Raw genomic sequence first — 13,896 nt, 5'->3', positions numbered from 1 at the left:
CTCAGCAGTAGACTGGAAATCAGGTGCAGGAAGGAAGGAAGGGCTTACATGACTTTTGCTGAGGGAATTCAATATAGTTCCAATTGTCATTTTATTTACATGATGAAAACCAAAGTATATCAATATACTGATATGCTGAATTCTACTAATATTCCATCACATAATTAGTAAAAATAACATATTTGCTGCTCTGAAAATTTACTGATTATCTTGTCCCCAACAGTCCACCTTATACTTGACTCCAGGAAATTCAGCATTATGCATCTGTCCCTTATAATTGAGCATTATGCATTTTTCCTTACTCCAGATGAATGGTCCCACAAGTATGTTGTAACAAGTCAGCTTTAAGTGAACGCCTCATCAGAAGAATAAGTCAACAAAATCTCTCTGGAAAATCTTCAACAAATGTTGTCTGCATAAAACTTTAGTTGATCACTTTATATTTCAAAGAGAGTCAAAATCAATCTAAGATATACTTTGAAATGCTAGAATTCAAGCAGCATAGGTGACATTAAGTTGAGGTGTTCAGTAGTTGAAAAAGTACTTACAGAAAACAAACTGATATAGGTAAGAATGTTCTTATTTTAAATTCAAGCTAAGTTTTCTTGTCCAAAATTTTGAAAGCAATTTACTACCAGTGCCAAGAAGTTCCCTCTATAAATCTTCAGCTGCTACTGCAGAGGTTTTTTTCACACTTGTACATACATTTGGTACTGACAGTGTATAAATACAACTAAACATGTCACCTCCCAAAGTGACTCGAGCCTTTTAACTGTGTGCAGCTCCTTCCAAGTTACAGAGCCCAAGACAGCGAGTTATGCCCTCAGCACTTCTGCCACAACCATCGTGTGGTATTCTAGGAAGTTCTCATGATCATGTATCAAAATTCTACATGAAAATATAAGCAAACATCCAGCTTCTCATCCAGTCAAAAAGAGAGATTTTAATACACAAGGCTCAAACTTACAACTCCCATGTAGCTACAGAGTAACCAGGCTCCTCCTATGTAGAAAACAACTTTTGACAGCCCCAATATGGAGTGCTAATATATCCTTGTCATAAAAGGAATCAATACAAAATAAATGTGTTAATGAGCTTCAAATTCAAATGATTTCCAGCACTTCAATGGAATAGGTCTGAGATTCTCTCAGGTGGTTCAGTCTTTGTAATTCCCGCAAACTTCCTTCAATCTTGTTGAGTTCTGAGTAGAACCGTACCTGAAAAGAAAATGGAAACATTTATAGTAAAACACACTTTAATTCTTTTCATACATCATCATATTGTGGAACTATCTGTGGCTGTGCACAGCTTAAGATATTTAAACCAAATAAAGCAGCTTTTGAAATCCAAATGAGACAGAGGCAACTGCAATTCATGCTCAGGAAGAAGCACACAGAAGAGCACAGACATTATCTGATTCACTATCTAATTTGTTGTTGTCTGTCTTTCCCTGTTCTCAACATCCATATTCTGAATCCAACTGAAAATCAAAGAATTATCCAGAAGATGCAACTTACTTGGGCTCTCACAAACTTATGCAGGTTTGAAAGCAAGTCCTTTGCTTCTGGAAGCATTACCATGACAGTGAACTGAGCATCGAGCAACAGGCACATCCAATCCATGATCTGAAGAGAAACAAAAAAGTACACTTACAATTTCCAGTCTGGAAATAACACACATATATTTGCCTTTAAAAGCTGAACTCTGAAACATTAACTGCTGGTGCAAAATGCATGTGTTCATATGTTCAGGCATATTTTTAGGTATATTTGTGTTTTGATAGTTAAAGTGTTACATCTGACTTCACACAGGTTCTTTGTAGAACGAATGCAGATGTCAGTTGATTGTAGGTATTCCCAACTTCTCCCAGTTACACACCCCAGAAACAGAAGGAAGCACAGCTCACAGAATGAGCTGCTCACCTGATTTATTGTGGGAGAGCGTATTCCAGGAAGAGTGGTGTTAACTTTTTCACTGCATTTCACATACAGGTAATATAAATACCTGAGAAATAGCTGAAAGCAGAAAAGTCAGAACATTTGTAAAGGACAAACATTCAATAGACCAAGGGGTTTTGTCCTGCACATGGTAATATTCATAAGGATTTTTTAAATTCTATTTTTTGCTGTTAAATGCAATGTAGATGCCTGTATACTACACATTAAAAATAAGTTTTATGGTTCTCTTACACCATCCATATGTTTGAAAATTCTCAGCAATATTCAGTGTAAATTACATTCAGGGGTGATCACTGTTCCAGGAGATGTGTCAGAGCTGAGATCAGCTTTGTTGTGATGTGTGGGGTTTTTCTAAAATCACTGGAAAATCACACATATGCTCAGGTACACCCAGTTCTTGAAGTTATATTTCAGATTTTGAGAAACAGGGGAGTTTGGTAGGTTTTCTCCTAGACTGAGGTGATCTAGATTTATATTACATTTGGGATTATACAGAGGTTTTTTCCTCATTTTCTAAACTTCTGTTTCTGATAGGACTGACTAAATTACTGTGTCTTTTTCCTTTCTTAAAAAACATCTAAATCAAAGGAAGGTATTACTACTTGCTAACAGAATATGAACGTTTTCCAGGTATGCTGGGTCATAAGAGAGTTTCTTACATCTTCTAAAATAACCAAGGACTAGAAAGATCAAGAAAATTATGTAAGTATATGGAAAAATGTGATATTCCTTAATATTAAATCTTATAGGCATCCTAATTTCATTTTCCTGCATTGGTTTGTTATTCAGACTCCTGAAAGAATAGTGAATTTCTCATATACAAAAGAAAAAAAATCTTTTCCCTTTCCTTCACCATGAAATAATAAGTGTTTTTACATTTTTTAATGTTAAAATACTTACAACAGCTTGTTGTGCTGGAAGGTTTTTCAGGTGAGGCAAAAGAAATGTTTCAGTGTAAGCTGAATGGAGAACAGCATTTCTGTGTAGTGCCATTAAGGAAATAACATTGCAAGAAAAAGACCAGTTTCTTCAAACCAGAGTGAATTCTAAAGAAAATATTTCTCCAGGTTTTTGAGAGAAGTTCTATTTCAATCTCATTTCTATCATGAAATATCTACAGCAACTGAACCATTACAATAGATTTAACTTGAACAGCTCTGTCCACTACAAGAGTGTAACTCCCTGATGTGTTTCAACAGGCAAATATCCAAAGCACTGATCCCTTTGTTCTGAAGTAGAGAAAAATTATTGCAAAAGTGTAATAAAACTAAGTTTAAATTGGTGTAGATACATTCTAAATTTAGATTTTCAACAGTTTTTCTACTGAGTAGGAACAGCTCTTATGAGAACTCAGAAACTCTAAGCAATCACAGAGGATGGTGCCTTTTGGCAATAGCAAATGCAAACATGCAGAGCACGAGCAAAGCTCTGCCTGCCCTTCACCACGCAGAGGATACAGCAGTGCTGCCTTCTGAAGCCCAACAGGGCAGGATTCACCAACACTCCGGCTTTCCTGTGGGATTTTGGTATCACACATGTCCTGGTCCATCTCTTCACTGAAACCATTCTCTAGAATTTCAGTCTTGACTTCCATATCGTTGAGTTCAACATCAACGTAACAGATGGCAGAATCTAGATTTACATCTACACTTTTAAGATGGTCTTCACTCACGCTGTAGATGAAAATTTCAGACATTTAACACTTTTAATTATTAGCTTTAAAATCAGCAATGCCATCAATACATATAATGAACTCTATGAAGCTTATTATGAAAACAAAACCAGACTAAGATTTGGTGAAGAAAAAAAGGAAGGGCTGATTTTGAATTACCTTAAAAACGCTTTCAGGCAAGCATAAGTAATTTCTTCAGGAATATCTGGAAACCGTTCTAGGCACATTTGTAAGAGATGCAGGTCTTTCTGCTCCAAAGCAACAGCCATTAAATCTGGACATAAACTATAAGAATGTGAAATTAATAGGTTGCACAATCCACACTGAGAACTACACTGGTGACTAAGGTAGTAGTACTAATCTTCCTCCCCAGATGGAATTCTATGTAAAACACCAACTTCATCAGAAAATAAACATCTTTGGTACTAAATTCTGATAATTCAAGAGCAGCTTATAAAGAACTTTATTTCTACTTTTTTTTTAATTTTAAAGACTATCCTTACACTTTAAAAAATGCAGAGTCACTACCTGTAGGACAAGTCACGAGTTTCAACGATCTCCTGCAGTAAATTTTGAGGGTAGAACTTTGGATTTCTTTTACATCTGTCTGTAAGGGCAGTGACCACACAGCCAATGGTGGCTTGCAGATCTGGGGTCGGTGCTTTTGCCATCAGTTTTTTCAATTCAGTTTCCACCACATAATTAGAAGAATCCTGGAAAAGACAAATGCTGTGCAACTCAGAAGTACATGGCACATGTTTGACAACTACCCTGGCATTAATTAGAAGCTGGCATTAAGTAGAAGCAGATCTATTTTGGAATTCAAGTTACAACAATTTACAGAAATCCCTCACCACTCTGTTTTGATTGGATAGATTCTCTCAAGCATGAAGGAGCTAAATGAGGAGATTCCTCACTCTGAACTCAGGCAAGCAGTAACTGCTCATTAATAATCTGTTACATCAGTGACAATCCCAAGGTGTCCAGCCACAGGTGAACTGTAGATAAGCTTCCCTTCCTGTGTGACCTATCACAGCATTTGCAGCAAGTTCTAGAAAGGAACTAAAGAGCTGATTGCTGAATTTACAGTGGAATTCCTGACAATTCCTCTGACTTCCTGAAGGCCAAAATGCCTTCAACAAAATTAAGGCCATAAATAAGAACCCAAACAAGCAAAGTTCAGATGAAATCTCCTCCCTTATTTACTGTAAGAGACTGTAATTAAAAATGAATAAATTTGTGCAAGTTTCCAGAACTCAGCTGTTATAACACACACTCCTATGACAAAACTTAATTTCATCATGCCCAAATGCTGTTCTTGCACAATAATGATAATAACAATATCCTTCATCTCACCTGTTCAAGGCAGCTTGGTCAGCCTGATATGTGCAAGAGGACATGGAAAGAGGTAACAGCTTAAGAGACATCTAAAATATTCTGAGAGTGTCTAAACACTACTTGAGGATATTTGGGTTACTTACTTTGAGCCTTAGTAAGAGCTGCCCAACTGATAAGGGCCCTGACTGTCCAGCAACAGTGCTCCTATTTGATCTTAACTGTGGTGAAGAAAAACACAGAGTTATTATTCAGCTCCAAAATATTTAAGGATTTCAAGCAAAATAAAAAGACACTTCATGTGTCAACTTGCTGTCCAGACTTAATTACTAACTCGAATTCCAGAAACTGAGTTAGAAACAATCAGTAACAGATAAAGTGGAATTTCTTTCTGCTGCAACACCTAAGAGTAGCAGCATGGGGAAGAGACAAGACAAATAACAACCTCAAAGGACCCTAATGCTAACTTACACTCATTCTGGACTCTGCTTTCAGAGCTACAGACTCCTGGGACTGAAAGGAAACCACCAGCTCTTCATCTTCCAGGGTATTCCAGTTCACAAATGAGGACACATCTGGGAACACACAAATGAAACTACATGAAGATAACACTTACAGCACATTTATTGAAGTATGAATATTGCATCGACTTCTTATGCTAATAGATACTTTCTAAACTATAATGCAAGTGACTTTATGCCAAGAAAGTTGCCAGTTTTATTTCAGCAGTGGGTAATTTTATGACTTTTTTTACACTCTTCCTCCATTTTGCCTCTGGGAGCAAGAGAAGTTATTACACAATTTATCCTGAGCATTACTTGCAATATTTTACTACTGCAGTGTTTAAAACCACTATGACAGTAGAATTTTAAACTGAAGTTCACAAACTAAGGTTTTACATTGCCCTATCTGACCACAAACTCTTTGAAAATACTTTTTAGGAAACAGCACTTCACTTTGTTCTCAGTATTCATCACCAGCATTCCAGTGTTCTCAGTAATTCCAGTATCTGAATGACAACCCAGGTTAAGTGAAGCCACAATAAATTCAGACATTTGTGTGCTTTGGTGTTCCCAGCACCAGTAAATTTAGCAACCAGGAACACAGCACAGTGTGAAGTTGCTTCAAGCTGTTTACATTCAATTAATAAATTTTATAGGACTGTGTTAAAATAATTTTTATACAATTTCAGACATCTTCCTTTTACAAGATCTTTTCACTGTAATTGTAAAAAAAAAAAATCTTACCAAGGGTTTGACTGTCCTTGAGCTTTCCTACAGCAGCTGCCAAGGATGATGTTTCACACTTGTACATAATTACAGTCAGCACTTTCCCATGAATCAGAAAAAATTTTTCCTCATAACACCACAACTGCAAAATATTAAAATGTATCATAAATGAGATAAGCAGAAAAGTGAGTTCCTGCACTGATGTGCAACTCCTTACTGTAAGCTTCAACTGGAAGTCAGTGATCAGAGCATTTTAAGTTATTTGTGGCAGGTTTAACATTTGTTAGCAAACCTTCATTACACCTGCTGATTTTAAATACAGAAATTACAAATGCTGAGTATTTTTCCAGGGATCTCCTAAAATATAGAGGCTTCTCCAGAGCATTAGGTCCTCTGAAAATTTCATTTTTAAAGTTTCCTGTTGTGCAATTTTAAGACAAAAGCAGTCAGCTGTTCTGGTTCCCTAGTGCATTTATTCCTTAGGTGTCATTTCACCTATTTGACTCTTGAATAGCTGGAAGTGCTGCTCAGGTGTTCATAGAATCATTTAGGCCTTCAACTGCAAATTGCCTGAACAGAACAGACACTGCTGGGTTTCGTGTTCAGTGATTTTTTTCACACCAAACAATCATGAGAAATTACAAAGTACTAAATGATCACAGAAATTCCTACAGGCCACCACTCTCCCAATGAATATTCTGACAGAAAGTGCTCATCAGCTGCTCAGCAGAAGTTGCAATTACTGCTCCTCCAGCAGCAGCAGAGCTCTGCAGCCCGCAGTCCCTTCCCTGCTGCCAAAAGCACAAAGCCCAAGGACCCCAAAGCCATGGCTGAGCTTTACCTGGCCACTGGTCCCCAGGGGCAGCTCCTTGGAGGTTTGCAACGTCTGAAATTTTGTATTCCATATGGTCAGGCACTCTGAGGGAAGTAACAGTAAAAGACCAAAAAGCAACATGAGCACTGCACTTGCCTTTGCTACTTTCAGTTACAAACACTGCAAGAAACAGAAATAACTGTTTCAAAGCAGCTCAGCCAGGATTGAGCATTAGGAATTACATCACCCAGGTTATATCTCAATCCAAAGAAATGTTGGTTTTCCAGTGAAGAGCTTTAAACCAGAGGCTGGGACAAGAGGGACAGCACAGTTTTCACACCCAGTGCTTTGCCCAAGGACATTTTAGACCTTACAGTATCTTAAAATGATTTTTCAAGCTACCTTTGGGCTTTTTCCCAGGTTCAGGCAGACTGCCCAACACTGCAATGTGGTCTTTGTCCAGGACAACTAAAGATGATCCTTTCAGAACAGCTCCAGATACTGAAAGGTTTAGAAGTAGTGACTTGGACAAAATTTCTTCTTCTTTTTCCTCTTCTTCTTCAGTATTTTGCTGTAGAGGTATTAGAACCTGGTACACAGAGTTATTGGAATCTGTCAAAAGAAAAATAACAAGCACTCTTTTACAAATTTTTTTTGTGGAAAAACCCTGTTTGATACGATATGGCAAAAGAACATCCAAAAAAACCCAATATCCAGTGAATGCTGAAAGAAGAATTAATGCAGGATATTTAAAGGACTTATTATAATCCAAAGCAAAATAAAAGTACAGCAATAAAGGTGCAGTGAGATCTGCAGGGTACAAGTGATCACAGGTAGGAACAGTTGAAACCATTAAAGTATCAGGAATCTTTCATTACTAATTGTAGCTGCTTTAGAGAGTTAAAAAAATCCTAAAAATATTAAACAGCATTTCATAAAAATGAACATTTTCTGTCCTTTCATACAATTCTTTGCTTCATTATCACAACCCATGAACAAATAGAACTTACACAAACAGAGAAGTGTGACAGTTTGGTTTGTGATGTGTGCTGTGAAACACAGAGGCTTGGCTGATCCCTGTTGTTCAAGCTTGTATTTGTGTAGACTACACAGCTTAGGCTTCTGTACATAGACAAAAAAATTCCTATCCTAAAATAAAAAAAAGAAAAGAAAATTTTCCCTTAATTTGCACAAAGAAGATATAACAGAAATTCAGATATCAGTACTGCTTAACTTTGGATGTTGTGCAAAATTAGGAAATTGTGTTTTCTATAGGACATGCAGAATTATTTGGAGTAGTCTAACAAGTAAAGAAAATTCTTACTTGATACAACAAATGGATTTTCAGGAAGAAGCATTTGCATCAAGACAGATTCAGGTATAATTCCTTTTTTAAAAACAAACATCCTATTCAATAGATCTTCACAAACAGCAATGAAGAGTCACACAATGTCTACTGAACCTCATATTATTAATTGTTCTCTGCAGCTCTGAGAGCCCAGCTTCTCAGCCCTGAATGCAACACAATTTCCATTTAACTGCTGTGTTGATTAAATCAGGATAATGATTCTACTAAAAGCACTTACAATCAAATGAAACCAGTGATGGATTTTGAAAAAAGCACTCAGGTCTTCTACTAGGAGAGATTTTTAAATAAAAAGTATTTAACTCACTTTCTCAGTAGTGAAAATTAAGACAGGTTGTTGGCCTTCCATAAAAGCTCCACTCCACCTAAAACCAGAAAGCTGGATGAACATCTTCCAAATTCTAGGTTCATGTAGAAAGTCATATCACTGTACACTAGACACCTTCTAGTTTTTAAGAAATCTCTATAAATAACTCTAGGATTTTAAAAATCAAGTGTTGGAAGAAAACACCCAACTCCTTGATCTTGGTCTTTGATTGTCCCCCATCTCCTCAAAAGAGGGAACAACTTTCACAGTCCCAGTCATTTCCCCCGAGCAAGAACCCCCACAAAGTGGCCCCACTGACCTGATGGCCTCAGCTGAGATGAGGTTCTCAATCTCCTGCTGAGGAGCCTCCAGGAGCACATCCAGGGTCCGAACAGCCCCTCCCCTGAACAGCACCAGGGCCCCACCCTGGGGCAGGGAGTGGATCCTGTACACATCCGCTGAGAGCTGCAAGAACAAAAACAAATCTCTCTTCTCTGCTACACTACCTTGAAAACTGAGTGCTTTGTTCATTATTCTCACTTTTGCCAATATACTTTGAACAGAAAAATTATGAAGCTTTAAGATTCTTGATAATGTAGATCTGAATGTTGCTGATTTGCTGAAATGCCACATATAATGCAAATCACTACAAAAAAAAAGCCAGGAAAATGTCCTGATGAGCATCACATTCCTGAATCACATCAGAAAATACGTGACAGGGTCAGGAGGTCACGCAACTGCTCTAGAGCAAGACACAAAGTGATGTTTAACACATCAACCAGCAGAACATGAAGATCTGTAACTGAACACAATTCATCATCTTTAGAAAGTCTTCAGAAATGCTGACCTTGGCATAAAAATCACTTTAGGAGAAATATTCTGATGATAAAGTCAGTGCAAGTGGATTCTTTGCAACATCACGAAGCACAAGTTAAGCTAAAATGGAATATGGCCAATACTATGAAAACTGGAGCAGTTTTTCCCTCCACTAGGATCCAAAACACATAGAAGAGAACACCTGAAGGACACTTACTGTTGCTTTAAAGGCTTTGTCCAAGTTCATGTCTTCATTCTTCCATATTCTTAAAACCTTTAAGGGAAGCATCATTTTTAGGTAAAACAGTAACACGCAGCCTTCTCAGCACTCAAAATACCAGCAACTGCAACAGGAGGAAAACAAACAGGGAGCATTCAGAGCAACCTGAGTGGGAACTGCCCCGGGGGGAGCAGAAACAGCAGGAATAGAAACCAAGTTCAGAAGTCCTGAGCTTGAAAGAAAGGACAGGAGCGAATAAATAAAAGATACAGCAGAACTCTGAATTAAAGTAGGTAAGAGTGATGGAGAGAGGTGAGATCCAGATGGTCTGGTTTTCACAAGCAATGCAAGGCCAGCAGTGATATTTCATTAACAATGAAAAGCCAAAGGCTCAGCATGATCTAAGCAAATGCTACAGAAACACAAGAGAAACTTTTAACTGTGAAACAAGAGCAGGAAAACAAGGATGGGGGTGTGAACTATTGAAACCATTCCAGTACCACCACCATGCAGCTGTACATGTCACCCAGGCTGCAACAGAAGTAACTCATCCTTAGGGAGTGCATGCAGCAGGCACTGAGCATCTCCTGTGTCTAAGGGCCACCAGACCATGGTGTTTAGCACAGAAGCTGCTCATGTCACTGTGCAAACCCAGGGCCCTGGGAATATTTCTCTGTCTGCTCTGGGGTGCCCTGACCCCCAGGGCAGCACTGACTTTGACCCTCATTCATGGAGAAAGTTTCCCAGACTTCAAGATAGACTGGAACCCACTAAAGTGTGCAATAGATTATAGAGAGCAGTGTAGGTGTGTCACTTGGTGAGAAATTGAGGGTTTGGCGATTTTAGTGTGTTGTGGATGGAAGCAAGATGGAGGGCACAGGGTGTTGTCCTGGGCTGCTTCTTCACGCTTCTTCTTCCTCCTTCTCCAAGGGTTTGGGTGGCATTTTGTAATTGGGCAGGAAAGTGTGCATTGGGAGCTCTGTGGGATCAGTTATTGGGTTAAAAGGGAAAATAATCCAGGTGTCAGCTCTTAATTGGATAGTTTAGTCTTAAAAGACCTTGGAACAAGAGATTGTTGGCCATTTTGTGCCTTCTAATGAAAGGCTGCTGAACTCACAGCAGTGAGACTGTTTTACTGATAAGACACAATAAACACTTGAGTCTGAACATGAACTACTGCCTCAAGTGCCTTCAATCCAGACCCAGAGAAACCCACAATTGGTACCTGTACATGTCACCAGTGCTGAGAGCTCCCCACACATTCAACCAGAAATGTCACACTGCTGATTTTTTCCTACCTACACTCTCCCAGGAGGACCCACCAACTCCTTTTTCCCTCCCTAGAAGGATGAGGCTCTCACCTTGTCATCATGAACTGCAATGTACTCGTGGGTTTCAAAGTTGCACACGACAGGACAGGTGAGAATCTGCCCGTGTTTAACCGACCAACAGCCCAGGGGCTTCTGATCCGAAATCTACAGAGTCAGAACAAAGACAATGCAATTCAAATGTAACATGTGTAACACTCTGGGGACTTCTCTCATGACAGAAAGGAAATGTGAGGCAGCCACATCTGACCTGAATTAGAATATTAAAATATGGAAACTGCTTTACTCAGAAATTCCTCTTGAGCATTACTGTTCCCACCTCTAACACCAACAATTTCAGAATAACAGGAAAGAACTCTACATTAATGAGATTTCTTTAGATGTAAGAAATAACTTTGACCTGTAAAAGTCTAAAGGGTTTACGATATGAAGCACAAGTACAAGGCATGGCTTTTTCAAAGAGCAAATATTCATTTTATCACTAGTGTTATTTATTTTTGCTGACTAATACAATCACACACAGACTTGGGTTTTTTCTCTTCCTGTTTCAAAATGAGTTATTGAGACCAAGGGCAGTGGATTTTGCAGTCTGAACTCCTGTTCTGTGTGATTTACAGGTGAGGGCAGGAGCCCCTCTCTTCCCTCAGGAGTACACTGGGTGTTTTTACAACACAGCTATGTTGTCACATATGGTCTTGGCAGTGGGAATAAACAATCCAAAGGAGGTTGGATCATCAGCCCACTTAGATTATGGAATGATTTGGGTTGGAAGGGACTTTAGATCACCAAGTCCCACTCCCTGCCATGTTCAGGGACACCGTCCATTGTCCCAGGGTGCTCCAAGCCCTCTCCAACCTGGCCTTGGACACTGCCAAGGATCCAGGGGTAGCCACAGCTGCTCTGGGCACCCTGTGCCTCACCACCCTCACAGGGAACAACTTCTCTCCAATATCTAATCAAAACCTACTCTCTGTCAGCTTACACCCATTCCTGCTTGTCCTGTCACGACAATCCCCAACCGTGTGGATGTGACAGTCAACTAAACAAGCCGGGAGAGAGGGAATACGGGAAACGGCGCGGCCCCGGCCTTGCCCGGGACACCCCCCATGCCGGGGCTGCCCGGGCCGGCGCTGCCGCCCCCGAGCACGCGCGCGCGGTACCTTGAAGAGCGTGGCGGCCCGGCCGCGCTCGGTGAGCAGCACGAGGTCGCTGCCCGGGCCCGGCTCCAGGGACAGCCCAGGGCCGGGGCCGCTCCCGCCGCCGCCGGGGCCCGGCCCGCGCAGCGTGAAGCTCTCACACAGCGCTGCCATCTTGGCTAGGCCCAGCTCTCGCGAGAGTTGGCGCGAGGCGCGCGCCCCCGCGTGACCCGGGGCGGGGCGGGGCGGGGCTGGCCGGGGTCGGGGCGGGCTCGGCGCTGTCGCGACAGGGAGCGCGCGCCTCTCTCGTGCGACGCTGCCCAGGCGGACCTCGCCTTCCCCGAGCGCGCAGCGCGGCAGCAGCTGAGGGCAGCGAGCCCCTGCGCTCCCAATGTGCTCGGGGCTCTGGGTACTGTGAGAGCTCAGGAGAGCTCAGGACAGCAGCTGCCCTCAGGACAGCGGCCCACGGCGGGACGTTCCCGGGTCCGCGGGCACTGCCCTCACTCGGGTGTCCCCGGGGCGTTCCGCGCTCAGCGCCCTTCGCTCCCACGGCAGGGCCGGCTGTATGCTAATGAGAGCTCAGATTTACGCTAATGAATGGATCACGTGCACGCCAATGAGCGGGGTCACGTCTCTGGTAATGAAGGTCACGTGTATGTTAATGAGACGGTCACGTGCCCGCCAATGTGCCCGGGGACGGGCCGTGAAGGCTCCGCGGGGGCGGACGGTGCGGGCAGGCCCCGCCGGGCTTGGGCTGTCCCGGGGCGCGGCCCTGCCCCTCCGCGTGTCCTGTGAGGCACGGGGGGATTGTCCCCAGGGCAGCGGCCCGGGGCGGGGATTGTCCCCTCGGCAGCGGCCCGGGGCGGGGATTGTCCCCTCGGCAGCGCAGCCCGGCCCCGCTGACCGCGCAGCCGGAGGGTCCCAATCGGGTTTTCACCGCGTTGTGTTTTCCTGTGTGGGATTTTGAGCGTGTCCAGATTTCAGTGCAGCCCTACCCGAGAACAGGAGCCCAAGCTGTGAAAGGTCAGTGCGGGTCACTGGGGGTCACTCTGGGCCTGGGCCCTGCCCCACCTGCTCGGGCACACCTGGCTCCTGTGGCAGGGCCGAGCACGGTGACCCAGCGGCTGCCGAGATGTCCCCGGGGCTGCGCAGGTTCTGTCCCCTTTGAGCCGTGCGATTTCCAATTTAAAGTATTTCCAGTCCCCTCTTTGTTCCCCCTGCCCTGTCCCACGGTGCCCGGAAGCTTGTCCCTCCTGAATGAGCGCTGCCGTTCCTCTGGAGCAGGGAAAGCTCCGTTTCTATGGAGGAAGTCTCTGTGGAAGAGCTTATAAAGAACCGTTGTGCGAGGGTTGACTCAAATTAGCTGACTTGGAGACAAGCCTGAGAGGATTCGAGTGGTCTCTTTTCCAGTCTTTTCCAGTTACTTGGTACAACACTGAGCTGCCAAACCCTGCATAAAGAATTAGATTCCCCAATGAAAAACTTCCTTGTCAACCAAATGGTCATTTACAAGTGAATGGGCTAATGCCAGACCGATGGGACACCTGCCCGGTAAAACCATTACAGAGCTGGGGCACAACAGAATCCAGGAGAGGCTGTAAGGGCTTTAAATTTTCCTCACAAAGTTAATTCTTTGTGCCATTTAGTTTTGAGGAAGTGACATGCAGAGATGGGGTAGAAATGTCAATGTTACTTGTTAATGAGGAAGTTTCTGC

At 42.2% G+C, this 13,896-nt stretch overlaps 1 protein-coding gene across 1 annotated transcript; it reads right to left on the bottom strand.

Moving 5' to 3' along the window:
* Nucleotides 1-923: 923 nt before the first annotated feature.
* On the bottom strand, nt 924-12,365 carry NOL11 (nucleolar protein 11). The gene is made up of 18 exons (XM_009094574.3): nt 12,206-12,365; nt 11,079-11,192; nt 9,715-9,771; nt 9,001-9,146; nt 8,682-8,739; nt 8,019-8,157; nt 7,411-7,620; nt 7,036-7,112; nt 6,213-6,336; nt 5,437-5,540; nt 5,112-5,186; nt 4,159-4,343; nt 3,790-3,915; nt 3,416-3,631; nt 2,859-2,937; nt 1,923-2,015; nt 1,518-1,625; nt 924-1,217 (listed from the first exon to the last, which is right to left on the bottom strand). Exons 1-18 carry the CDS (start codon nt 12,353-12,355, stop codon nt 1,104-1,106), a joined length of 2,175 nt encoding a protein of 724 aa, XP_009092822.2. The 5' UTR covers nt 12,356-12,365; the 3' UTR covers nt 924-1,103.
* Nucleotides 12,366-13,896: the final 1,531 nt, after the last annotated feature.

Source organism: Serinus canaria, chromosome 18 (assembly GCF_022539315.1).
Source record: "Serinus canaria isolate serCan28SL12 chromosome 18, serCan2020, whole genome shotgun sequence".
Lineage (NCBI taxonomy): Eukaryota > Metazoa > Chordata > Aves > Passeriformes > Fringillidae > Serinus > Serinus canaria.
The sequence above is the reverse complement of the archived record's forward strand: the minus strand, read 5'-3'. Positions and strand labels throughout refer to the sequence as shown.